The 27,595-nt window shown below is 40.2% G+C and overlaps 1 protein-coding gene across 1 annotated transcript in view; it reads left to right on the top strand.

Moving 5' to 3' along the window:
* LOC135880515 (solute carrier organic anion transporter family member 4C1-like) overlaps positions 1-27,595 on the top strand; it is a 104,858-nt gene that overhangs the window by 50,890 nt on the left and 26,373 nt on the right. Inside the window, exons 3-8 of the mRNA XM_065406831.1 lie at positions 7,163-7,357; positions 13,139-13,235; positions 14,487-14,608; positions 15,872-15,987; positions 24,325-24,469; positions 27,230-27,425. Coding sequence (XP_065262903.1) covers positions 7,163-7,357; positions 13,139-13,235; positions 14,487-14,608; positions 15,872-15,987; positions 24,325-24,469; positions 27,230-27,425 — 871 coding nt within the window. The remainder of the gene's footprint in view (positions 1-7,162; positions 7,358-13,138; positions 13,236-14,486; positions 14,609-15,871; positions 15,988-24,324; positions 24,470-27,229; positions 27,426-27,595) is intronic.

Here is a 27,595-nt window from a genome sequence, read left to right as displayed (position 1 = left end):
ACTAGCTGTAGGATTTTCACAAAGGTTGTCTGATTACTTAAAATAAGTAATTTATCTTGGTTTAGTATCAATTTTAAATTCTCTCTTCAGAATACAATCTATAATCTGTACTCATTATTAACTATTCAAGGTGTGTGTGTTAACTCAGTGATTTACTGATAAGGAGTGCCATGTGACATTCCTGACTGAATAAATATACAAGCACTTCCAGCACACATACCCTCTTGCAGATTTTTAGTACAGACCTTGCCAGCAAGCTGAGTGAAACTTTGATGGTTGAGTCACAAATTCCTGAAAAATGACTCCTATTAGAAATGCTGATAACCTTAACTATGAAGGTGTAAATAATATCATTATAACTTAGTCTACCCCTGTGGTTCTGAAGATACAAAACTGGAGCACTGAGACTAACAGTCAAGATAAAGCATCCTGGGGGCATGCAAGTTCAGAAGAGCCAACTGACTGTGAAGGAGATCTGTTCCTAGTGAGTTCACAATCAATGACACAGACCATATGTCATTATATTGCAGCATTTTTACTTATCAAGGATGGAGATGGAAAAAGAAACTTACATGCAGAACTCAGTCCTATGAAGAGCTCAGAATCACAATTTAAAATACAATCCTTGATTATTATACAATAATATATGCATTCTGTAATTATGCAGGTGATTCAGTGAGCTTTGTTAAAGGATGAAGGCTACTAAAAAAATTGCTAGTAATAGCTTGTCATATAGTGGCAAAATACTTGTTGATTTTGTTTACATTAAGTACCTTCCAGCCATCCACACTGTTTGAATATCTCCTGATCTCTACTTATCCTCTCAGCTGATGGACTTTTTTGTGTCCTACTGTGCTTCATCAGCTTCCTACTAAGGAATCATTTGAAGCTGAAGGCCATGGGTTTAAAGATTTGAGCTTTACTTCTAAGCACTCGAAAAAAAGTATATAGAGTAGTACTTGGTTGAACATGGTTGGTTGAACATCTATCCATAGCCTTAAATATTGTATAGCCTTAAATATTGTATAGCTTTTTCATATTATGAGGCAACAGAATTACTTGGGACAAAATATACAGAGCATCCACCATTTACTCTAGTTAAAACCAGCAAGTGGCCCATTTATGCCATGTCCCATACTGCAGAAAAAGGTAAACCCCCATGAAGATCCCTGCCAATCTGACCTGGGTGAAAATTCATTTTTGGATTGTTTAGTGGCCTATGTGAAATCAGTTTAGTAAGTAAACAAAACTGCTACTACATTGTTTTAAACCCCTTCCCTCATTTCTGCCTCCTTTCCATTTCTCAGCAGTGTCATTAGAAAAACCACAAATTCATAGAAGCAGGAGAATGAACTCCCTCTTAGCTTCATGATGGCCTTTCTAGAAAAGGGGATGAATCCTATTGATTGAGCATTGTGGAGGAGCTTGCACTAGCTTTGCCTACTCAAAGCTGTGTGTGAAAGGGAGGGCTTCATTCTCTAGGTCTCTCAATGTTGACAATCATTAAGTTTTTTACAGAAAGAAAGAAAGAAAGAAAACAAAACCAAATGTTAGTGAAAATGACTCCCTGCTTTCCTCCCAATCACACCCCTCTTTTTCCCAGTCTTCATTCTCCCTCAATAGGAATGGCACATTCCTGCTCCTAAAGACAAGTTTCTAAATGCAATTAGATTTAGTGTCAAATTGCTAAACATTATGTAAGCCTGATTGTGTGAAATAAGTGTAGGAGTTAGTCACCTATGAAAATGGTTAATGTGCCTTAAGATATTAAAAAAGCTGCACATTTTCTGTAAAATAGTTCCATTTTTTAAAAAAAAAAGTGACTTGAGGGTAAATTTATTTAAAATCAAATAACTACAGTGAACATCTTGATGTTCATTTGGGTAAATTTTCAGGATGTGCTTGGCACAAAACTATAATTTTTTTTAGCAATATCCCATAAATAAAAAATGTGTGTCATTGTATGGCAGATGGTTGCAAATAAAAACACAGTTTTTGATATAAGCAGAGTAATCCAAATATTTTCCTAAAAAAGCCCAGGACCTTGGCTCCCCTTTTGTAAACGTTTTAATAAATATCAATTTAGGTTTTATTGATAGATTAAATATTTTGATTGCAATAGTTAATTGGCTATATTTAGAGGCAATTATTGTGCATTACCAAGTAGTGAAATGTATATATTGCTTAAGCTATTGGAATCCTGGGAATTCAAATGGAAATTGTTCTTACTGTAATGAAGATCACAGCTTATGATGATGTTCTTTAAAGAATTGACCACAAAACAGCATCTGTAATGGACAAACAAAACAATGTACTTAAGACAGAAAATTGCATTTAGATATCCCTGTTTGGCTGGGTTTTGGCTAAACTGACTACATAGACAGTTCTCCCAAAAGTAAAGAAAGCAAAGAACAGATGTGGTGTACATTCCTTTGCCCTGTTCACATAGAAGTATTCTGATGCTAGGAACTTTAGGCATGTGAATCTTCGAAAGGGAAGAACTTGTCTCCAAATGCTAGTTCATGTTAAAAGTTAAAAGTTCCGTTTTAAGTTTTTTTGGCTAAAATTTATGTGCATGTAATGGGAAACCACATATGATCTGCAGTCTTTCATTTATCTCTCTTGTGCACAGCTATAAGTATTGTGCACTCTAATGTGCCTTCTAAAAATCTAAATTTAATGATTAGTATCCTCTCTTTTGTGTTTAATTTACTTTTTTGATGTTAATATAACTATATCCAACAATGATACCAACATCCCTTTGTGTCCTTTGCCCACTCCTGTCATTGTGGTTTTCTCCTATCTTGCCTTTGTGTGTGGAATGATCTAGTGTGTCTCAGGCCCCATTTTTTTCATTAGTCTTCCATAAGAACCTACTTCTCCATGACATTCACACATGGATGGTGGAGGTTGGGGAAAGAAGGAGTGAAAAATAGGCCAATTTTTTTTTTTAACGTAAGTATCTTAAGTAGTTTGTTCTTTTGGATCTCTGAGGACATCTTGTGTCTCTTAGGTCTGTCTTCTAGATTATTAGCTCTCTCTGAGTCAAGGACTGTCTTGATTATTGGTCGTGAGTAATGCCAGACGCTATCTGCTGTTCATATATATAAAATAATTCAATTGGTATACTAGTGAGATTATCTTTCAATTCGCTAGAACTTGGATAAACTTTATCTATTTGCTGTGTTTGTCTAGCATTAATGTATAATTACAAATATATTCTGGGTCATCACATATGAGGAGATATTGCAGTACTTATGAGCTGTTAATGCATACTGTAAAAGTAAAATCTTTACAATGTATCCTGCTATAAAAATAACACTTCATGTACTACAGAATCAAGTTTTAGAGACATTGTATGTATTCATTTTGTCTAAAGTTAGCCTGAAGTCAATTGACTTTAGATAGAAAAACTACATACACTTCCATAAAAAAGGCTTTGAAATGTATTGAATTGTATTCATGTGCTGTTTCTAATATCTTTTCAAAGGCCAAAAGATCTTTTTTCATGGTAAAGAACACAAGATTTATTGCTTAAAAACCTGGGTTATTTTGCATTAATTAAAAGGGCTAAAAATGTTTCTAATGCTCTACTCCTGTTCAAAAATACTACTGGAGGAGAACAATAACCTAAAATATTGATTTCAGAGTAGCAACCATGTTAGTCTGTATCAGCAAAAAGAACAGGAGTACTTGTGGCACCTTAGAGACTAACAAATTTATTTGAGCATAAGCTTTCGTGGGCTTATGCTCAAAAAACCCACTTCATCGGATGTATGCAGTGGAAAATACAGTAGGAAGATATATATATATATATATACACACACACAGAGAACATGAAACAATGGGTGTTACCATACACACTATAACAAGAGTGATGTGTTAAGGTGAGCTATTACCAGCAGGAGGAAAAAAAAATTTGTAGTGATAATCAAAATGGCCCATTTCCAGCAGTTGACAAGAAGGTGTGAGGAGCAGTAGAGGGGGGAAATAAACATGGGGAAATAGTTTTACTTTGTGTAATGACCCATCCACTTCCAGTCTTTATTCAAGCCTAATTTAATGGTGTCCAGTTTGCAAATTAATTCCAATTCATCAGTCTCTCGTTGGAGTATGTTTTTGGCCAAACCGTCTCTACGTAAAAAAATAAATGGACACAAATCAGATGTCAAGAATTATAACATTCAAAAACCAGTTGGAGAATACTTCAATCTCCCTGGTCACTCGATTACAGACCTAAAAGTCACAATATTACAACAAAAAAACTTCAAAAACAGACTCCAACGAGAGACTGATGAATTGGAATTAATTTGCAAACTGGACACCATTAAATTAGGCTTGAATAAAGACTGGGAGTCGATGGGTCATTACACAAAGTAAAACTATTTCCCCGTGTTTATTTCCCCCCCCCTACTGCTCCTCACACCTTCTTGTCAACTACTGGAAATGTGCCATTTTGATTACCACTACAAAAAGTTTTTTTTCTCTCCTTCTGGTAATAGCTCACCTTGACACATCACTCTCATTATAGTGTGTATGGTAACACCCATTGTTTCATGTTCTCTGTGTGTGTGTGTATGTATATATATATAGATATATATCTATATCTATATATATATATCTTCCTACTGTATTTTCATAGAATCATAGAATATCAGGGTTGGAAGGGACCTCAGGAGGTCATCTAATCCAACCGCCTGCTCAAAGCAGGACCAATCCCCAGACAGATTTTTGCCCCAGATCCCTAAATGGCCCCCTCAAGGACTGAACTCACAACCCTGGGTTTAGCAGGTCAATGCTCAAACCACTGAGCATGCATCCGATGAAGTGGGTTTTAGCCCACGAAAGCTTATGCTCAAATACATTTGTTAGTCTCTAAGGTGCCACAAGTACTCCTGTTCTTTTTGCTAAAATATGGATGCTCACTGAGGCCTGGTCTACACTACGGGGGGAGATCAATCTAAGTTATGCAACTTCAGCTTTGTGAATAATGTAGCTGAAGTCAACGTACTTAGATCTATTTACCGCGGGGTCCACACTATGCTACGTCGACGGGAGATACTATCCTGTTGACTCCCCATTCAGGTGGAGCACAGGAATCAATGGGAGAGCAATCTGCAGTCGATTTAGCGGGTCTTTACTAGACCCGCTAAATTGACTGCCGATGCATTGATTGCCACGCATCGATCTCCTGGTCCGTGTAGACAAGCCTTTAGAGGAATTGGTGCTGAATTATTCCCTCCAAGCGCAAGGATTTGCCACTTCAAAGAGGGAAGAGCCAGTTATTCCCAGCTGTCCCTGAGGTTGCCTTCCTTTCTACAGCATGCTTTGAGGGACCGTCCCCCTATGGCAGCTTCCTTAAGAGCCTTACTGCCATTGAGTACTCTACATCCTTCCACCATGCCTCTGCAGCTACCCTACTTCTATTCTAAGGAGACAGGGATGGTAATACCCATGCCATTTTTATTAATGTTAACTTCTGCATGGGTTTCTGCTCAGAAACCTGCCATGCCCCAAGAGCTCCTGCCCCTCTCCTACAGTGTAAATTGAAAAGAGCATTGGGCACAAAGTCTGTGTAGGTTTTCTTAGTAACAAATTCTTTAAAAACTGAAAAATTGCTTCACCTGACTTAATGGAAAATTTAGTAGGAAAATACTGCTAATTGACCAGACTAGTGTATGAAGTTTCAATCTAAAGTGAATTTATATGGCATCTTAAACTCTTTTTTTTTTTTTTTTTTTGAAGAAAGGAGTTTGTAATGGAAAGCATGACAGACTTCATTGTAGTAGCTTTTTCTGCCTAACTCTTCAAGAATTCATGTTAGGTTCTGAATGATCACTAGATAAATTCTATTCTCTTCTGATGCTGAATGTATGGCTTGCTTGTTAGAGAAATACTGTGCCAGCTACATTGCTCCTTTGCTAGCACTGGTAGGGTCAAAAAGTACCCTTGGGCTTAATTCATAAAACCCCACTGTAGAAATTGGTATTTAGTCATGCTTCTGGAGGGATGATTCTGAATGTTTGTTCTGTATTCTGTGGATAAACATAACCTACTTATATCACTTTCTCTTTACTGTAAGTGTTCTAAAACATTTTTTACAATAGCTGAGAATTACCCAGTACAGCCATTCTGTCAAATGAGTGGGATTTTTCCTCTTCAGGATTGCACATGTGTATATACAGACATTTGCAAAGAATGCTGCACATACTTCTGTTCTATTCCGTCAAATAAGATTAAGGCTGTTCGATGTCTGTGGAAAAGCAGTAATATTCCAGAGGGAAGGAAAAGGGGAGAGAATGCATTTAAGCAAGGAAAAGCTAACTATTACATATAACTAACTTTTAGGTACCTGAAAAAAGTTGTGCATTAACACAATTCCTTCTTCTGCCCTGTGTGCGTGTGTAAGATAAATCCCAGTAATGTAGTTTCCTAATTCTAGGAGTTAAATCAATGACATTTGTTGTCATGGGGAGATTGCTAGGGCGTAACCTATTAAATAGGAACACTTTCTTACAAACCTAATTCTTTCCCCCCCCCCCTATTCAGGGGAGGAAGAGTGGGTGGTTGAATCTTTTAAAACAGATTTTTCTTCTATCCCCTACCCTCAGTCTCTAAGACTTTTTGTTAAGCAGTGGAGGGCTAGCGGGTGTCTTAGTACCTATCAGTATTGCTCCATATCAGCTGGAGCACTGATTAATAAACAATAATCTCTGTTTTAAACTATACGTTTCTCTATATTTTGTTCTTTAACTTGGAGCATTGTAGGTTACAATGGTATCAGAGAATTCTGTTTGATATCTTGTTGCATACAGAACTCATCCTCTAAACAAGAGTTTTAATTCAGGGTATTTGGGCAATCAAAAATTAAAAAGCCACTCATTTTTTATGAGCAATTTTCCCACTCTCCCATGTCTGGTAGAGAAATAGCCTCATTTTTCATATAGGAATATTGTGGCACAGAGATGCTCAGTGACATGTCTGATGTCTCACAGGAAATCTGTAAGAGAGCTGGGATTAGAAGACTAGGAGTCGAGCAATCCTGTGCTATTAACTACAGAATGCATTATGTACATGGTGCTTCCTTACCTTTATAAGCACAAACTATATGATGAATCAGTCAACTGTACTTTATTAATGTCTCTATAAATGTGTTTTTTAGATACCTGTCAAGTATCAGGAACTAGCAATGCTAACTTCACGTGCAATACCAGCAAAGAGTCTTCACTCTCCAACTACCTCTATGTCTTCATCCTGGCACAGCTGCTACTGGGCGTCGGAGGAACTCCCCTGTACACTTTGGGCACAGCCTTCATTGATGATAGTGTCCCAAAACACAAATCTTCTCTCTACATAGGTAATATTGTTTTAAAATTTAAATTGGTAGCAAATGATTGCTGAATGAACACTTTATAAATATTGTAATTAAAAAAATCTGCTAGTAGAAAGTGATCATAAATGTTGTAAACACAACACTTCTCATTAAGGAGCTGAAGTAACAGATTTGCTTGCTGACAACTTTTTTATATAGAAATTGTTTCTGCAGTGGTTGCTGTAATGGTTGGCATGTAGATGTTTTGGAAACAGACAAGGCTATGCTTATTGTCTCAGCAGGTTGGAAATTTGCTGACTGGCTATTTTATTTGTTTAAAAGGGTGGGTCAGGATGAACCCCACAGTATCTTGAACACTTCACCCAGCCTCTTATTTTCATATGTAACCAACTTGATGAGATGAGAAACTAAGGTTTTAACATTGTATTAAACTGTTTAAGTTTAAACTATCTGTAGCTAAAGTTGGCATCTGCTCTCAAATAAAAGAGTCGGGAGCTAAAACTGTCAATTCAGCAGCCCCATCCTACTGTATCGTTTAATGGCTGTATCATGTTCCCTTGTGAGTATTTGGTCAGTGTGGGAAGGAGTGCTTCACATGAATATAACACATTCTACAATTGTGTATTCAGGTGAAGGTTCTATATGGGGATTATGGCAGAGCAGGCCTTTACTTCAGGCATAGAACAAAGAGATTGTTTACGCACACTTTCAGTATTCACCATCCTCCCTTGAAACTATCTCATGTCTAGTGTTCTGTATAGCATTTCTTATGCAGCTACTGGTTTTACTGTTTTTAGTCTTTCTCCAGATCAAGGGCAGCTTTCGCATGGGTTCGTGGTTTCAGCTGCACCCACAGAAATCATGAAACCAAGGGAGCAAACATACATTTTTCCCAGCCCAGTGTGGAGGTGAAGCCCAGGATAGGGAAGGAGACTGGAGAGCGAGACTGCCCTGCATTCACCCTGCAGTGGCTCCTGTTCCATGGGGCTGGGCCCAGCTCCCTGCTCTGGGTGCTGCGACTTGGTGCACTGAGTTGTAGCACCACTCAGGATTAGCCTGACTTCCCCGCGTTATGATCGAGGAATGGCCAGGACAAACCTGAGTGGTGCTATGACCTGTACACAAGGCCGTAATACCACTTGCTCAAATTTGGCCCAGCCACAATTCCATCATGCTGGAGGGGCGGTTGGAGCAATCCTGAGTGGTGCTATGACCCCATATGCAGGGTTGCAATGCCCAGAGCAGGGAGCTGGGACCAGCCCTGTGGAACAGGAGCTGCTGCTGCAGGGTGAATGCATGGTAGGCTCACCTCCAGGCCCCTCATTTTTCCTCTTCATCATGATGGGATTAGGGTTGTGGTGCCAGGATGAGGGGTGCTTCTGTGGGTGGTTGGTGCCTCCTCAGCAGCTTAGTGTAATGCACCCTTTGAAACAAGAGACTACCTCTGCTCCAGACTGTACTCTATGACAAGGCAACTCACATATTTTTCCCTCTCTACTTCACACTGGCTCAAGCCTTCCTCCACACTTGCCCAAAGAATTTCTTCATTCACCATATTTTACTTGTGCATTCAGCAGTCACTTCTTTCCTCAGGTTAAAAAAGGAGTACATTAATTGTGTTGAAAAATTGCCCAAGGTTCTCTTAATAATCTGCTACAGGACAGTTCATGTAACTAACTCTATAGTTAGATATAATTAAGGTTTCAGTTCTGTTTCCAAACTTCCATCCAGAATACTTACATCTATAACCCTTATTCCACTGGCTCTAGGCAAGTCTTTGCAAAGTACTTGATTTCCTCAAAACTAATCAGTCAGTCAATTAAACTTGTACTATACCTTGAACTTTAAAGTGAAAGTTGTTCAAAATTGTTTATGATTACGTAATTATTCTAAAGAGTGGTTCTGAGTATTCTAATCCTGTCTCTTTATATTTTGTCAGACCTGTTAAAGTCTATTGGGCTGCTCATGTGATTAAGGGGGAAAAAATGTGACCCACACTAGAATATTTAACAAGTCTCTGTAGGGCAGGAAAGTGTTGCAAAAATATTCCAGAGTAGTTTATTTTGAAATCAAAACAAAACGTACGTGCTCGTTAAATCTCATCGCTAGCTTTAAAACCAAATCTAAAGTGCCAACAGTGTGTGTGAAGAGTTGGTGACATGTGTCTAGACTTCAGATTAACATGTGAACTTGTAGAAGAAAAAAGTAGTGTCATCTTAAAAAGCAGCCTATTTTAATAACACAACAAAACTAGAAGGGAAATATAACAAATGGCTAAGTAACTAGGTTAATCCTTTCATGTTTGAACTGATAATTTATTACTGTACACAGGGATGCATTAATTTATTACAGGATGCCTACAGGATATTTTTGCTTTTCCTGACAGATTTAGTGTATGTTTTATTATGTATTGTGTTTGTTTTTGAATTAAGGCACCTGTTTTTAGTTAAACCTTTGTTAGGCACAAAAAGGCACTCAAGCATGATTTTTTAGGTATTTACCAAATTTATTTTAAGAGTTAAGTTACATTCTTTCTTTTCCATTTGCACATTTAAGTGCATTCCAAAACAGCAAAACCAAAGTTCTATCTGGTATGAAAAGGAAAGTAACTTGATTTCTGCTGATATTTTAGGATGTAGTCCAGCAGTTATTAGGCAGGTAAAACTCCCCACTCCACATGCTCAGAGTTTAGAGTGAGTTCCCATTCATGATCATAGGTCCTTAAAATCGTATCCTAAGTCTCCTGGATCTAAGGGTCCTACCAACTTGGGGAGAAATCCTGGCCCAACTGAAGTCAATGGAAGTTTTGCAGCTGACTTCAGTAGGGCCAATATTTCACCCTTGTTATCTAAGGGGATACTCAGATAGTGTTGAATAGCTAAGAAACCCAGTCCTATCCCTAACAAATTCAGTCCAGAAATTTCAGTCTACAAGGAAGTTGCACAGCTGGGCCAGCTCACTGATGCAGCAAAATTGAAAAAATTATACAGAATTTTAGCAAAAATCCTTTCTATGTAATCAGCCATGAATATTTGGTTGAAAGTTAATGTGTGTCTCTGTACTCACCTGTGCCTATGATACTCTGATATTGTGGCTATTAGGCCTAAAAAGACTAAGGGTATGCTTATACTGAGTAGAGGAAAAAGTGTGTTAACTCAGATTAGCTAACTTGGGTTAAAATATCAGTGAAGACATAGTAACTTGGAGACATCATAACAGCTCAAGTTAAAGTATATAGAGATGAACTCGAGCTGCTGATACAAGTTAAAAGAAGAGTTGTCGTGTCTTCACTACTATTTTAATCAAGTTGACTAATATGGGTTAGCTAACCTGAGTTAAGAAAGCATCTCTTTACAGTGTAGACCTGCCCTAAGGCAAAATCAAGAAAGCATGCTGCTTGTTCTTCTACTCTCTAGCTTTGCAGGGAAAGAGAACTGTCTGTGTTGCTTCTCTGGGTGGACAAAAGAGCTCTCTTCAGTGAGACTAGCTACCCCTGCCTCTGCCTCCTCCCCCTCCAATGACTTAGCAAGATGTGTTGAAAGCATACAGTGCCATTGCTCTTGAATCAATCAGACCTAAAGGAAACAGGGAGCTGTAGTCTTTACTGTGCTTCAAGTGTTAGGGATATTGCTGCTAACACAGACACCTGACTTCTGGTCATGGTAGATTAAAAAAAATAAAGTACATTTTCATTTTACTTCTATTATGCTTTTATTTAGAATTTCCAGGCTACATGTATGTTCTCTTAATAATTTAAGCACTCAAACAGACTGGTATTTTTTACTTTAAAACATTTACGTTTAAGGCTAAAAATAGTAGACATGCTACCTAACATGGCAAGGTTCAAGTGCTTTGAAACACATAGAGAGAAGTAGCCATATAATTCAAGCACATAGCTATTTGCTCTGCAATTCTTTCACACAGTAGGGATGCAAGCTTTCTATTCCATATAACACAAATCTCTTTGCAGGCAAAATGCATGCAGTAATATAAATCTGGCATTGTGTAAAGGCAAAACTACTTTTACAGATTTGAAACTATTTTGAGGAAGAAGAAAACCTTAAATAATAGGTGTGTGCAGTGTAGTGTAGTTGTAGCTGTATCAGTCCCAGGATTTTAGAGAGACAAGGTGGATGAGGAAATATCTTTTACTGGATCAACTTCTGTTGGTGAGGGAGACAAGCTTTCGAGCCACACAGAGCTCTTCTTCAGGTCTGGGAAAGGTACCCTGAACATCACAGCAAAAAGGCAAGGTGGAACAGATTGTTTAGCATAAATAGCTATCACATATTGTAAGGGACAATTCAAGGAGAATGGCCCATTAATATATCTGCAGTCATAGAACAAAAAGAGAAAGTTAGTAAGTTACAATGGGGGCCTCATTGTAGTCCTCAACAGTGATGACTACATTAGTGAGGTCAAAAGACTACTCTTCAATACTACCTACTCTAAAGAACTCAAGGATGACTCCCACACCACAATTTACCCAGGAACTTAAGGATATCATCAACTTTTCCCCCAACCAACTCCAAGAGAAACTATACAAACTCATCTCTCATGACCCACCCCAGGGACCTTCTACATGCTTCCCAGCATACACAAACAAGGGAACCCAAGCAGGCCCATCATATCTGGCCGTGGCACTCTTACTGAAGAAATATTGGGACACCTAGAAACCATTCTCAAACTACTCATCACACAAGGGCCAGTTTCCTCCAGGACACAACTGTCTTCCTCCACAAACTGCAATATTAACAGCCTCCCTCAGAACACCATCCTTGCCAGCATGGCTGCCACTTCCCTTTACACCAACATGTCTCACAATCATGGCATAGCTGTCTGGCTCAAATATTTACAAGATAATGGACAACCCTCAGATATCACCCCAAACACATCACCAAACTCATCCATTTCATCCTCACTCCTAACCATTTTACATTCACTAACAAATACTTTACCCAAACCATGGGAATAGCCATGGGTGCAGGATGGCTCCCAAATATACCAACCTCTTCATGGACCACCTTCACGAAGAATTTCTGGATAAATGCACCATGAAACCAGTGATCTACGTGAGATATATCAATGATATTTTTATCCTCTGGACAGACGGTTTAAAATCCCCCATAGATTCCCACCACAACTTCAACTACCACCATCCATTCATCAAACTTTCTCTAGAACACTCCCACACTAGCATCAACTTCCTGGACACCACAATCAGTTTAAACAGTGGAACCTACTGACTATCATATACAATAATCCCACAGGTCACCACACCTACCTTCATCGATCCAATAACCACCCCAAACACAGAAAAATATCTGTTATCTACAACAAAGCACAGAATATGCTCTGAGGAGAAAGTCTGGGATACTCACCTTAACACACTTAAAACCGCCTTCACCAAACAAGGACACTCCACCAGAGAAGTAGATTGCATCATGGAATGGGCCACCCAAATACCCAGAAGTTGATCCAATAAAAGCTATTACTTCACCCACCTTGTCTCATAAATAATAGTTGTAAAAGATCATGTTAAAGATATTAATAATATAATTGACAAGTGTATATTTTGATTTCTACAAATCTTTGATTTCTATAAATCATTACACTGAAAGTGTAACTGTGATTGTTCCCTCCCCTGAAAATGCCATGGAATTTATATTTTGTATTTTATTGTGTGTCTATGAATTTTTACTGTTATCTACAGACTTAATTTTTTTCTTTAACCATACATTTTAGAACTGTGTGTCCTGCTGAGACATGAAATGGAAAACATTTCTTCTTTTTCTTTCCCTTTAGGAATTGGCTATGCCATGTCATTGCTGGGTCCTGCCCTTGGCTATGTATTGGGAGGGCAGATGCTTAATATCTATATTGATGTCCCTCTTCAAACAAGGCAAGGCAGTGTTCTAGTTTTCTTCTGTTCAGCCAACAGAGTGCTATTTTTATTGATCCCTTGTTCCTAATGGAAATCTACTAAAATATTTGGGTACTTCCTATGGCTTCATTGAGGATTATGGATTTTGCCATGAGAGGGGAAATAGCTGAGCTCCGCTCCATATAATAGCTCTTTCCTTCAGAGAACATAAGATTGTTGTTCTTGTGGACTTTTTTGAAAAACCCTCTGACCTGTTAGGCAACAATCTAGTCTTCCCTAATGACTTCCAAGAAAAGAGACCTAAACTCTAACCTTTTCTATAGAGAAAAGTTACTCCTTGATAATCAGGAGCATGAGTTTAGTTCCAGCTTTTGGAGATGGTGATTACTACTTCTTTTGTTTATCAACCTTAAAATAAGCCCAAACCTGCATTCTCAGCACATGAACATTTTCTGTCCAGAGACTTCCTTTAGTGGTGATATGAGGAGTGGGATCTCACTTCTTTCATTTCAGGGGTTATGTTGCAGGATTTCCACAGTAACATTAGATAAAAAAAAATCTGTATGGGGTATCATTCCTCAATGATTTAGGACATAAACTACTAATTTCTTGGGATTAGGAAGAAACCTCTCCCATGGGCATGTAATTGCATAATTTTCCATTACAGGGGGATTTCTTTGAAGAATCTATTACTGAAATGCAGTAGGATACTGGAGTAGATGATCCAATATAGCAATTCTTACAATTCTGATTTTTCTGAGTTATAGTTACTGTTTGCTTTTGCATTTTCCTGACTTTTGTGACTTAAGTTATGCAACTTCAACATGATGGGACTAGTATCTAATTCACATTTGCCTTGTGTAAAAATCCACTGATGGTAAAGATATTCAGAATTGTTTTGAATAGTATTAAACGTATATTTAGTGATCAGTGATGTGGTGGTGACATTGCACTTTACCAAGACCTGTTTTTTCATTGCTCCCTTATTAGTCAGTCCAGTACATTCTGGTTCAAGAGTCTCCATTTTGACTTGATTATATTTATAATGTGCTGAGTGCTTTATTATACAAAAAAGTAAAACAATAGAATTAAATAGTTCCCCAAAACAATGAGGAAAAAGCATGGTACTGGGAGGCTTTCTCCTAGTGCCATGGGAGAAACTGAATGCATAGCTTTTAAAGCCATAATAATTTGTGGCAATATTCTGTGTGACTAGTAATATGTTTGTCATTATTAAATCTGCATTTTCCAAATTAATATATTTTCTAGCACAGAGATTGATCCAGATGATCCCCGGTGGCTTGGGGCTTGGTGGATAGCATTTCTCTTGTGCTGTATTGGAACATGGCTTTTGATAGTACCTTTTTCGTGTTTTCCAAAGCACTTACCAGGTAAATGTTAATTATTAATCAACCAACTATTAGGAGGGAGATTGGGCTTGTGGCTAGAGCAATGGACTGGGAATGGGCACTCTGAGGTTCTGTTCCATTCACTTGGCTTACTGTGTGATGTTGAGCAAATAATTTAATTGCTCTGTGCTTTCAGTGTACCATTTGTAAAACAGGCATAATGCCTTGTAGTTAGGGTATTAATTAAGCCTTGTGTAACAGGTAAGCAGTGAAATACTAGAAGGCTTGTTGGGCCGGAGGAAGACAATTGACTGTGGGAGGGTTTTTGAAAGGTTTAATGGGAAATAGGACTGGGGGAGGATTGAGGGTCTAGTTGAAATAGGCTGAGGGCAAGGGAAGTAGGGGATGTAATTATATGGAGATATACCTATCTCATAGAACTGGAAGGGACCTTGAAAGGTCATAGAGTCCAGTCCCCTGCCTTCACAGCAGGACCAAATACCATCCCTGACAGATTTTTGTCCCAGATCGTTAAATGGTCCCCTCAAGGATTGAACTCACAACCCTGGGTTTAGCAGGCCAATGCTCAATGATGTGGTGGCTAAAGTTTTCAAAAGAAAATGTGTCTCACATTAGGCTCCCAAGTCCATATTAGGTGTTTAAATAAATGACCTGACTTTGAGTGCTGAGCACCCAACAACTCCTACTGACTCAATTAGTCTTGCATTGCAGCCTTTGATTCAGATTCAACCTCCTGCCTTGCTGTATAGGTGGAGCAGTGCGGCATGGATCCAAGTATCCTAGGACAGGGTTATAGACCTCAGGAGCTTTATAAAGCCTTTTCTGTTAGTACAGCTAGTATAACAAAGAGGACAGGCTCTTCCCAAAATATTTTTTAAAAAACATTCTGTCTGTGTGGGGAATGACAGAAAAAAGGAGAGAAGGAAGAGGAGAGTTATAAGTATGGGTGCAGAAAGGTGATATGGATGGGGTAAAATGGCCAGGACAGGGTTCAATGAGTCTGAAATTTCTTTCGATGGGCCTGATAACACCAACAACTCTCATGCTTGCCGTTGACGTTTTTACTGTGATACTCTCATCAGAGCTCTACTTTCCATAGGAATGCATTATAGATCTGCTTTTCATTCTGCATTGTTGCGGTGTCTAGCAAAATCTACATGATGTTTCCTTTTTTGGGAAATGGAGCATTTGTTGTAATACTGCACTTTAATTAAAAATAAATTTGTTACAAGCACTACGTTACTCATTATTTTCATTGTATAAAATAAACTTGTTTTTCTGTAGGTACAGCAAAAGTACAATCTGAAAAAATTTCTGAAACTCATGATGATGGAAGTGAGGCATTTGTTGAAGACAGGGATATTGGGAAAACTTTTAAAGATTTTCCAGTGGCTCTTTTGGTAAGGTAAACAATAAAGTCAATGCAAGATTTTTAGCTGTTCTTTGCATATTACGGTAGTTTACATAATTTGAGATACTTTGACCTACTCACAAATGGGCTAACAGCTTCATAAACATGTAGAAAACTCACTTCCTTTTACACAGAGGCTTGCATGGGAAATATTCCAGTACTGTTTTGGGACAAGACTGTAGGAATAGATACTGGATAGTGGCAAACGTATACATGTTACATTGTGATCTTCTATTTGTAGCATAGAGTATAATTTTAACCACAGTCAAGTGGTGTTCAGGAAACTTCCACCCCTTCAAAACATGGAGTTTTGAATGAGCTTCCAAGTCTGTCACTGAGCCATGTAATCAAAGTATCTTGTTTACTCTGGGAGAAGATTGGAATCTTTGAGTCATGTTTAGAAAACCTCACCCTGAAAACTTTCTTCCAGTCAAAAGAATTTTTCGGGAAGGAGGGGCAGTCAACAGTTTAAAAGAAAATCAAACTTCAGATGTTGGATACAACAGAGCTTGTATGAACTATGACATACCTCCTTCTCATGGGAGAATCAGATGTCTCGTGATAAACCATGCAAAGACGTTCATAACACATACAGATAGCAAACTCCTCTGTAGTGCAAAGGCTCTTTTATCTAAAGTGGGTTAAAAGAGCTGGAATAGTATTTTTTTTCCGTCAGGAGTCAGGCTTATATGAACCATCCCTGTATATCTCTGGTTACTTCAGGAGACTAATTTTAACAAGACGTGACTTCTAAGGTTAGACTGACTATACTTTTTCAAAGCATTACTCTTCCATCATACATTGGGCATGAATCCAGGTTTGACCTTTCTGTTACAGATGTACAGCAACCTATATACCTTAAATTATGGGATCTCTCTCTAAATACAACATATGTATTTTGGATGTACTATGCTTTGGAGTTGCCAAAAGAGTGTTGTTACTGTTCACTTCTGTTACTTCTGTATCATGAGGAATCTTTGCATTTAACTGACCTTTGGCTAATTCTTGACCACATTAGAGACTCATGCCTGAATCTTTTGTCCTCAAGAGTGAAGACTGCAACTAGTCTGTTTTTGGAAACAGACAACTATTAATAACTTGTTCTCTGAGGATGAAAGGTGTAATGGATCCACACTCTCCCACCCACTTTCAGTGCAGAGGTGTGGGTACAGCTTTAAAATGTTTTTAATGCTTTCCCCCTTTTGCTCAGAATAGGAACTGATAGAGTAGAGCAAGGATAGTGTGTGGTAAGAGTCGGATTTAAGCATCTTGTAAAAATAATGTTATCTGAGTTCTCACCGCCCTTGAGCCAAGCATAATCCCAAATCTGTAATTCTTTTGCAGACTAGACAACAACGTTAGATATGTAATTTCTCCTTCCTGAGACTACTACCTACGTTTTACAATCTCATTCTTGCATCCTGGGAGGGGAAACATGTTAATGAGTTCTAAGAGGTTAAATAAGAAACGGAACTAGTTAGACACCTTTTCTTCTATAATTCAAAAATGAATTTTTAAAGACAATTTCATAGAGCATCTCTCAATATTGCATTATTTGACAAGATGGTGGATTTTTAAAAAAATACCATAGATAATGCTGTTGTCTGGTTACCTTTAGTGATGTGTTTTCTTTAATAAAAAAGGTATGCCTTAGAGGGGGTTTCATTTCAATTAAAAAGTTCATTTAAAAAATTCATTTAGTGAAAGAACTTGAGTTGTTCTTTGAGTTACTGCACATGTGGATCCCACTTATTGTGTCCATTGTGCCCACTTTCCCCCATTTGAAGTCATAAAGGGCACAGTGACCCCAACCACCATTCAGTTCCTTTGAACTGCCATAGGCAGTGAGTTGGAACAACATAGTGTTAGTCTGTAGGAACCTTGTTACTTAGTGATTAAACTGATTGTTGATTATTCTTTTTTTTTATAAATAGGAGTAAGTGTTCTGGTTATTGTTTCTTTTAGCTTGTCGGTAGTTGATTAAAAATAGAGAGAGAGAAGCGCACAGTTTAAAGCAGAACATATATTTCTGGGTTTCAAGCCATGTCCCTCCTCTGGGGGGATTTTTCTTCTAACAGCCACAACAAATATCTTTACTGCCTTGGTAAGGAATATATCATTGCTAAGTGTGCGATTTGCAAGTCCTTCAAGAAGCACAAACCAAAGGAGAAGCAGCCTGGACTGACACTTTTTCTTATAGAAAGGTCCATGATAACAGAGGCTTCTTTTTTCATAACTCATCCTTCCAGTTCTCCTATGACCAGAGATGTGACATCTGATTCAGGAGCAGTTAAGAAGACAAAAGGAATTCAGAAAAATCCATCAAAGCAGTCAGGGATCCTTGCTGTCTGAGGACTGAGTGGCTCTGACTTTATGCAGAGTTGTTGTAGCTGTGTTGGTCCCAGTATATTAGAAAGACTGGGTGGGTGAGGTAATACTTTTTATTGAACCAACTTCTGTTGGTGAGTGACACCTGAAAGCTTGTGGCTCTGACTCTGTACTTTTCCTGGTACTGAGCCCTGTCTCTGGGGTCAGGACTCAGGAGTACAGAGGTGGTCTTCTGAGGAGCCCTTGCAGCCAGTGAGAGAAAAAAGCAGGACCTGGGCAGTGGTGCCACACTGTAACAGAAGGCCAGTGCAGACACCTTCTCTATGTCTTTGGCAAGGAGATCTTTAGGGAAGAAGATCATCTACCTTATTTAGTAGTACTGGAGCGCTCAGGATGGTCTTCATCAGTGACTCCTTTGTTGGCACCAATGGCTTTTATCAAAGCCTGCACTGAGTTTCAGCCACAGGACAAGCTTCAAAGCAGAGAGAGGTAGCTACAGCGTCCTCAGTGATGGGAACTTTTACAATTAAATTTGAGCTCTAAAAGGTTCTTTTGTGCCTTCACCAGACATCAGCATCACTCCAGAACCTGAGTCATCTTTCCTGAAGGTTTCCCCAATTTTGGTGCCAGACAGATTCCCTCCATGAAAAGATGTGAGGATACTTGTAATGAAAATCTCTTTGAATCAACATACAAATACAATTAAGGATATGTAAAAAGCAACAGAGAGTCCTGTGGCACCTTTAAGACTAACAGATGTATTGGAGCATAAGCTTTCGTGGGTGAATGCCCACTTCGTCATTCACCCACGAAAGCTTATGCTCCAATACATCTGTTAGTCTTAAAGGTGCCACAGGACTCTCTGTTGCTTTTTACAGATCCAGACTAACACGGCTACCCCTATGATAATTAAGGATATGAGTCCCATGCAGGTTGTTCAATCTTCTGTCATGTCTTTGGTGTTAGAAACTTTTTCATCCAAAGACTTTGACTCCTCTTTAGATTGATAGGAGTTCTCCACAAAAGACCCCCAAATCCTATTGATGGAAAGAAAATAATCTAAGGAGGCATATGGGGAAGAACCTCTTAATAGATCTGAGGTTGTTAATTCTCACAGTGCTCCTTGGTTTCCTCCATATTGGCCAAATGTCCCTTTCCCAAATGGTCTGCAACCATGGTCTTATTGGCCTTCATGGATCACAGTTTTCGTGAAACGTTGTCCCACAATATACGGGATCTATACTTAAGTCACCTGTGGCAAATTCTCATGGTTTTATCATTCTCCTTGTCATATTTAAGAAATGAAGGAGCAACAAATTGTAAGTGATGGTGAAATATCTGCTCATCAAGAGAGTCTTCCCAATTCACTTGGTCTTTCTGCCTTGCTTGATTAAACTATTTCATGATACACAATTTTCAGCTAATGATTTAAACCCTGTCAGGAATTATTGAAGCATATCGCAAAAACACTGTAAGTTCCTTTGGAGACGATTCAGGAGAAAGTGTATAAATTGTTTGATATCCTACAACCAACATCCCAAAGCAGGGTTGAACTACCTATTAATGAAGGGATGTTGCATCCATCAAAAGATCTTTGAGTTACCCCGCTGTGAGGCAAACCTTCAGCCAAACCAGGGCTGCTCGCTCAGCTGCCCCTCCAACAGAGCTGAGGTGAGTAACCGCTCAGGCATGCAGGAACAATCCAGCGTCACTGACTTACCCTTCCAACAGAGCCTGCAGTGACTTAGCCCTCTAGCATGAGGCAGCAACCTATCCCTGAGCCAAGACAGGGTCAGATGACTCCCAGGCTCAGGTATTTGAGTTTGAGTCTCTGCATTCATTACAAGACTCGAGATCCACATTCAGATCACTTGGTTTATATACTACTATGTTTAAAAAGAAACAGTTTCATCCTCAGTCTTCAGTCTCTAGATGTAGAAACATGTAGAATCATCTTCTCCTCCTCCTCACCAGAGGCCTTCTGAGCAACTCAGAAGGAGACACAGATATCAGAAAAAGAAATTAGTTCCACTTTCTTCTTCTATAACTGATCAGTCGAGTCAGGCACATCAAACAACACATTTGATGCATTGGTTAAGGATCTTGGACTAGTCTACAAGGATCTTTACCCTTTTACTCTAGCATTTGGTTTCCTTCCTTCTGATTTCCAGGAGCCTTGGGTGATGGTCATCACAGATCAATGGGTCCTTCAAGTCATCAATGATGGTTATGTCATTCATTTTCAATCTCTTCATCCCACCCATTCTAGTCCCTTTTCAGGGCCACTCTCATGAGAGTTTTGTTCCAGGAGATAGATGAACTAATTCAATGGCACCGTCACTCTTTACTGATCATGGTATATGCACCAATGACGACTTTGATGGCTGTTGAGTCCGATGCACAAGTGACAGTCCACAGGTAGGGCACACCCATGCACTAGCATTAGCAATGCTCTGAATCCAAGCAGCATATTCTTTCCTCCTCTGATGCTAGTCATCACAAAGCTTGATCCAGTACACCTCGAGTGCCTCGCTCTATTTACAAGCAGACTCTGCCAACCACAGCAGCATTCTGCCCTTCTTTCCCAATCATCAACAGAGATTCCAAAGATTCTAAATCATCTTTGCAAGCATCCTGAAATCTGTGCAGCTGTCTGCCTCTCTTTCTAGACCCTTCCTGAGTGTGAGAGTACAGCACTAATTAAGTTTGGGGCAATAGAGTTAGTGCTTCAGGAATATATTGGGAGATGCTTCTATTCTCTTTATTTCCTCATACTGAAAAAGAAAGGAAGTTTGTGCCTGATTCTAGATCTCAGGAATCTCAATTAATACATTCAATGTGCCAAATTCCATATGGTAACTTTCATTTCTTGTTATCCCTGCTGTAGATCCCATGGATTGGTTCATTACCCTCAACTTACAGGATGCTTATTTTCATGTGTCAATATACCCCCCCTCCCCACAGAAAGCACCTACATTTTCTGGCTCTGGAGAGTCATTACCAAATGAGAGTGTTGGAATTTTATTGGCACTGAGAGGGTATTCACAAAGTGTCTATCAGTAGTACCAGCCCATCTACTCAGCCAAGGAATCCACATTTACCCTTACACAGATGTGCAGGGGAATTCATGAACACAAGCGTAGTCGCAGGAAATAAAATTATTCATTTAATTTCATCCCTCACCCCCTCCTCCCCGCCCATGTATAAAGCCTCATTCAAAGACCCAGGGGGTCACTATATTAATGCACACAGCAGTCAATCAATGCAGTACCAAAAATTAAAATACTGAAAATGGATGCCCCCCTCCATCCACCGACTCGCCGCTCGCTTCCTCACCCCCCCCCCCCCCAAAGTATCAGGGGCGGCAGGTTTGTAGAAATTTTGGTGGTGCCCAGAACGCTCAGAGCCTGCCCCCCCCCGAACTCCGCCCCCCACCTACCTAAGGCTCTGCGAGGGAGTTTGGGTGGGGGGAGGAGGTCTGGGGTGCAGGCTCTGGGTTGGGGTAGGGGATTGGGGTGTAGGACGGTTGAGAGGTTGGGCTCTGGGATGAGTCTGGGGTGCAGGCTCTGGGATGGCGTTTGGGTGCTGGGTGCAGGCTCCGGGCTGGGGCACAGGGTGGGGGTGCAGGATGGGTGGAGGGGTGCAGGCTCTGGGAGGGAGTGCAGAGGGCTGGGTGCAGGCTCTGGGAGGGAGTTTGGGGGCAGGAGAGGGTATGTGGGAAGAGGTGGGGGTGCAGACCCTGGGACGGAGTTTGGGTGCTGGGTGCAGGCTCTGGGCTGGGGCAGGGCCTGGGGGGGCAGGAGGGGGTGAGGGGTGCAGGCTCTGGGATGGAGTTTGGGTGCTGGTTGCAGGCTCTGGGCTGGGGCAGGGCCTCTGGGTGCAGGCTCTGGGACAGAGTTTGGGTGCAGGAGGGGTGTGTGGGGAGGGGGAGGGGTGCAGGCTTTGAGACAGAGTTTGGGTGCAGGCTCTGGGACAGAGTTTGGGTGCAGGAGGGGGTGTGTGGGAAGGGGGTGGGGGTACAGGCTCTGGGACAGAGTTTGGGTGCTAATTGCAGGCTCTGGGCTGGAGCAGGGCCTCTGGGTGCAGGCTCTGGGAGGGAGTTTGGGGGCAGGAGAGGGTATGTGGGAAGAGGTGGGGGTGCAGGCTCTGGGACGGAGTTTGGGTGCTGGGTGCAGGCTCTGGGCTGGGGCAGGGCCTCTGGGTGCAGGAGGGGGTGAGGGGTGCAGGCTCTGGGACAGAGTTTGGGTGCAGGAGGGTGTGTGTGGGAAGGGGGTGGGGGTACAGGCTCTGGGACGGAGTTTGGGTGCTGGGTGCAGGCTCTGGGCTGGGGTATGGGGTGGGGTGCAGGATGGGTGGAGGGGTGCAGGCTCTGGGAGGGAGTGCGGAGGGCTGGGTGCAGGCTCTGGGACAGAGTTTGGGGGCTGGAGAGGGGATATGGACTCTGGGAGGGGGTGGTGGGTGCTGGGGGGAGGGGACTGCCATCACATGTGGCTTCCAAGAGGCAATGTTGGGAGCTCTGTATTGACAGCTCAATAGATCTAGAAGTATCTTATCGGCTGGGTGTACAAAACAACCTAGCAGACCACCTGAGCTGATTGTTTGAGTTACCATGAGTGGTCTTTTCAACCAGATGTAGCCAGATACATCTTCTAGCTGTGGCGGTTTCCACAAGTAGACATATTTATGACAAAGTCTAACAGAAACTGTCAGCAGTTCTGCTGTCTATGGGGTCACAGCCTGTGTTCTGTGACAATTGCCTTTTTAACAGCTGTGGTCAGGCAGACTCATCTACAGTTTGTCACCAATCCTGCTCATTCACAGGTTATTACTAAAGATGAGAAAGGACTAGGCCAGAGTCATACTTATAGCCCCAGCATAGTCCTGTCAACACTGATTCTCCATTCTATTGTCAAGACTTATGGTTCCCCATTTGAACTGCTGGCTGCCTGCTCTCTACTGCATCTGTCAATGAAGGTGGAATTTTTGATGGCCATTACCTTGGCAAAAGAGTAGGGAACTTGCATGCCTTAATGCTGGGGCCTCCATATCCAATCTTTTTTAAGGAAAAGATTTACCTGTGTCTTCATCCAAAGTTCGTCCTAAAGGTGGTTTCATCTTACCATATAAACCACCCAATTTATTTGCTCGTATTCCATTTGAAGCTTCATACAAGCAGGGAGGAAGAATATTTGCACACCTTGGATATCAGAAGAACTCTAATGTTCTACCTCGACAGGTGCTTCTGTAAATACTCCCAGCTGTTCGTAGCAGTGGCAGACAGAATAGGAGGACAATCAGTTTCCAGCCAGATAATTTCTTCCTGGATGGCATCCTGTATATGCCAGAGTTCTCATGCCGGCAAAATAAAACCACCTACAATGAAGAGAGGTAACTTTGTTGGTAGGAGAATGTCTCCCACCGACAAAGCGCTGTCCACACCGATGCTTTTTGTTGTTAAAACTTTTGTCCGTTAGGGGTGTTTGTTTTTTCACACCCTGACCGACAAAAGTTTTAACGACAAAAGTGCAGAGTAGATATAGCCTATCTCCTTGCTTCTCCCTAATCACTCATAAACTTTTGGCCCCAAATTCCCCCTCTCCCCCCCGCAAGAGAATATAGTTAGAAATAAGAGGATGCAAAATAAAGGTGAAACTTTGCTTTCTCTTGTTATTTAGCCTTCCTGGCAATATGATCTCTTCCTTTGGGAGGCTTTAGCACAGTCTAATAGATGGAAATTGTATCACTCAAACATCTTAAACTAGAATCGACAATTCATGTGTACTGGAGAAAAATAATCCTTTGAGACTAATTTATGATAAATCTATTTCAGTTGTGGAAGAGTAGAAAATCATATTCAGAATTTCAGGGCTTGTAATACTTTGGTTTAAAAGTCTTGGGTATCAGCACACATTTAAAATGTTATTTTTAAACACATTCAGTAATAGTAATACTATAGTGAAGGAATGTACAGAATACTAAATAAGCTTTTCCCTCCCAGATACTGCTGAAGAATCCTGTGTTGATGTGTTTAATAGTAGCTGCTTCTACAGAAGCTTTAGTTGCCACTGGCTTTGCCACATTTCTGCCAAAATTTATAGAAAATCAGTTTGGACAGTCATCCAGTTATTCAGCTACACTAGGAGGTAAACTGGCTTTTCAATTTTTTAAACTCTTTAAATAAAAATATCTTGTGCTATATATATTGTACTGCCTATGTTCATTAGTTGGTAGAGGAGAGAAATAAATTTGGGATTGTTATGTACTTGCAATTGTAGAGTTTCTGTAACCTTTAATACATAAATATTTTTAGCAAAAATTGGTCTTTTTATTACAAAATGCCAACTTCAGAGCAGCAGTGGACTCTTTCTCACACCGTTCCACTCAGTGCCCTTGCCTACACTAGGACATCTATCACCTGTAGTTCACTAGTGGTGCAACTCTACCAGAAGAAGCTGTAGCATCAACAGAACTCCAGGCATTTTTATCACTCATTGTAGGGATAGACAGTGTTGTGATAATTTGGCCTACAAATTTACCCTAATTGTGAGCTCAACTGTAAAAAATGAGTGTAAATTCATAAATGTCACAATAACCTGTAACAGCAAATGTTGATGGGAAGTGGTGCAAAACAGAGACAGACTGAATTAGTCAAAACAAAAAGGCCTGCTGATCCTCACGTACCATGTTAAGATCATGCTTGATGAACAAGAAAAGTGTGGAACCAGAAATCAGTGAATCAAAACTGGTATGTTGGAAATTAAGCCTATTGGTGGCCAAAATAATGGGGGGATTGTCTATTCCAACCACCACTCCATTTCTGGGTCCTTTGAGGAAGACTTTGGGAAGAAAAATTGCCACTGGCATGAACTTCACCAGCATAGTTGCCACCCCCACCGTCTCCAGTGACCCTGGATCATCTTCATCCTAATGCTGAATGATATCCTGAGCAGATCAGGCTGGAGGGAGGGAGTCAGATGACACTGCTATCTCCAGCAGTTCTGGCTGAATCCTAAACACCACCAGGGATGTGAGACTTTGTCTCTCCCACTTCTCCCCAAATGTATTCTTTTTCCTTTTCTACCTTATTTCTTCTCTTTCCAATCTCTCTCCTTTTTACTTCTGTCTAATTAGAATCTGGCTTAGCTGGCCAACACTGCATATTTGGCAACACTGCTGCAAGCCTGTGACCAGAAAGAGGCAACTAAAAGCAATACCTTAACAGCTTGATGCTGGTACAAGTTTGACAGGTCTTGGAGTAGCTGATAAGACTGTGTACCTTGACTGTGTTTTTCCAGCTGTGAGGTTGCAAGTGAAAGACAATCAGATTTTCTATCTTTACTATTCTGTTCTCTCCCTTTGTGTGTGTGTGTTTGTCTTATTTTGTCATCTAGGAACTGGGGCCAGACTTTAACAACATGAGCAAGAACAACAGTTCCAGCCCATCTCAACTAACTGTATCTCTTTTCTCTAAAAAGGGCAGTTATAATCTTTAATACCATCTAAGTCACTGTCAGACAAGGTTTTTTTTCTTTCTAAAGGCCTCAGTTGGCACGTGACCAGGATTTATCTCCAAATTTGGTCCACTGGTTAGATCATTAGCTTCCCTGGCCCATGCTGGGTACTGATGGGGAGTGCGACGTGAACGCTGGTTCATGCCCCTCCATATTAAGTAGGCTGAAGTCTCCATATACCAAACCCTGAACCTTGTTTAAAACTAATGTTGAACAGTGGCTATATTAACACCTTGGATTCTTTGGCCCCATATATTCCATCTAAATTAATTCAACAGACAATATATAAATAAAAATGTCTTGAGTCCTGTTGACATAACAGTTTCCACCTTTGCTACCTCTGGTGAATACCATTTATGGTTCAATTGCATGGAGCAATCTGAAAAGCAGTGTGGTTAAAAAAGACAATTAGGCTTCTGGTGTGCTGAGTCCACTGCCTAATTGTTAAGATTTTGTGGGCATTATGGAAAAGCAGAGTTTTAAGGAGGTTAATAAGAGAGTTTTGCAGATGTTGATGGGAAGCTCTTATAAAACATGAGGGGCAGAATGGGAGAAAGCACAAAGGTGCTTGTTTGTAAATTTAACAAGTGTGTGATGGTGGCTGGCATCATGGGCTGAGCAGAGGGGAATTGGACCCTTTTGGTTATCAGTGAGCTACCCCACACCACAATTACTGCCCTTGGAACCTTTCAATCTGTTGCTTCTTTGACCATAGTGAAGGAGTTCCCTGCAGGAGTTGTTACCTCAGTTGTTGCTGTGATTCCACTTATCCCATTTAGCTATCACTGCTGAAGGTACTTACTTCTACTGCTTCCTTGCCTTCCTGGCAGGTCCCATCCTTTTATTTCTTCTTGTTGTTTTTTTTTTTTAACCCCAGAAATTCCTCAGAAAATGGGGTAGGGAGATTGTTTGACAAGGGGTTTAGAGGACCAAAAAGCCCAATATCTGCACATCCTTGGAACTCATTATGGAAAATCTTGTGCTTAAAATAGCAGTAAACAGCATGGAGGAAGGTTCCAGCTGACTGAAGGGTGCACTAAAAAGGTGCAGACTTTGAGTGTGTGAGGGAGTGCTATATTAATCTGATGTATCTACCACAAAATCTAAGATTGGGCCGTGCCTTTGGCAATAAGAAGTTTGAAACAACAGCTAAATAATGAGAGGCCACAGATGCATGCATATAAATCTAAAGAGAATCATTTACGTTATTTTTGTGAGAACTGTTATAAAAGTTTAATCATGTCTTTTGAAATTCCAGTAATATAGTTTGAAAATGACAAAAACTCAGGATACACCCTGATAAATTTTGATTTTTCAAATATGAAATTATCCTAAATTGCTTAATTATGTCTTGCATTTTTGTGTAATTGCTGGTGTCTCATTTTCCTCTAGGGATTGTATTAATTCCAGGAGCAGCACTAGGCCAAATCATAAGTGGCATCTTGGTTTCCAAGTACAAACTGGATTGCAAAAACATAATCAAGTTCATATTAGGCACTTGCTCAGTGGCTCTACTATTGAACACAGTGTTTATGTTTTCTAAATGTGGGAATGAACCATTCGCAGGTGTCTCTGAAACATATAATGGGTAAATATATTTTAATGTACTCTTGGGCTTGGTAACAATGTTTAAAATGAGTAAACTGTTTTACATTGCATAAATACACTTTTCAAATGGTCTTGTTTAATTTTTTTTTTAATGTATGAAAAACATACTTTGAGAAAGTTGAGAATTCTCTCCATAGTTGAGTCCTGCTA

The sequence above is a fragment of the Emys orbicularis genome, chromosome 6, assembly GCF_028017835.1.
Source record: "Emys orbicularis isolate rEmyOrb1 chromosome 6, rEmyOrb1.hap1, whole genome shotgun sequence".
NCBI classification, from domain to species: Eukaryota; Metazoa; Chordata; order Testudines; family Emydidae; genus Emys; species Emys orbicularis.
This window is presented reverse-complemented; position numbering and strand designations above follow the sequence as displayed.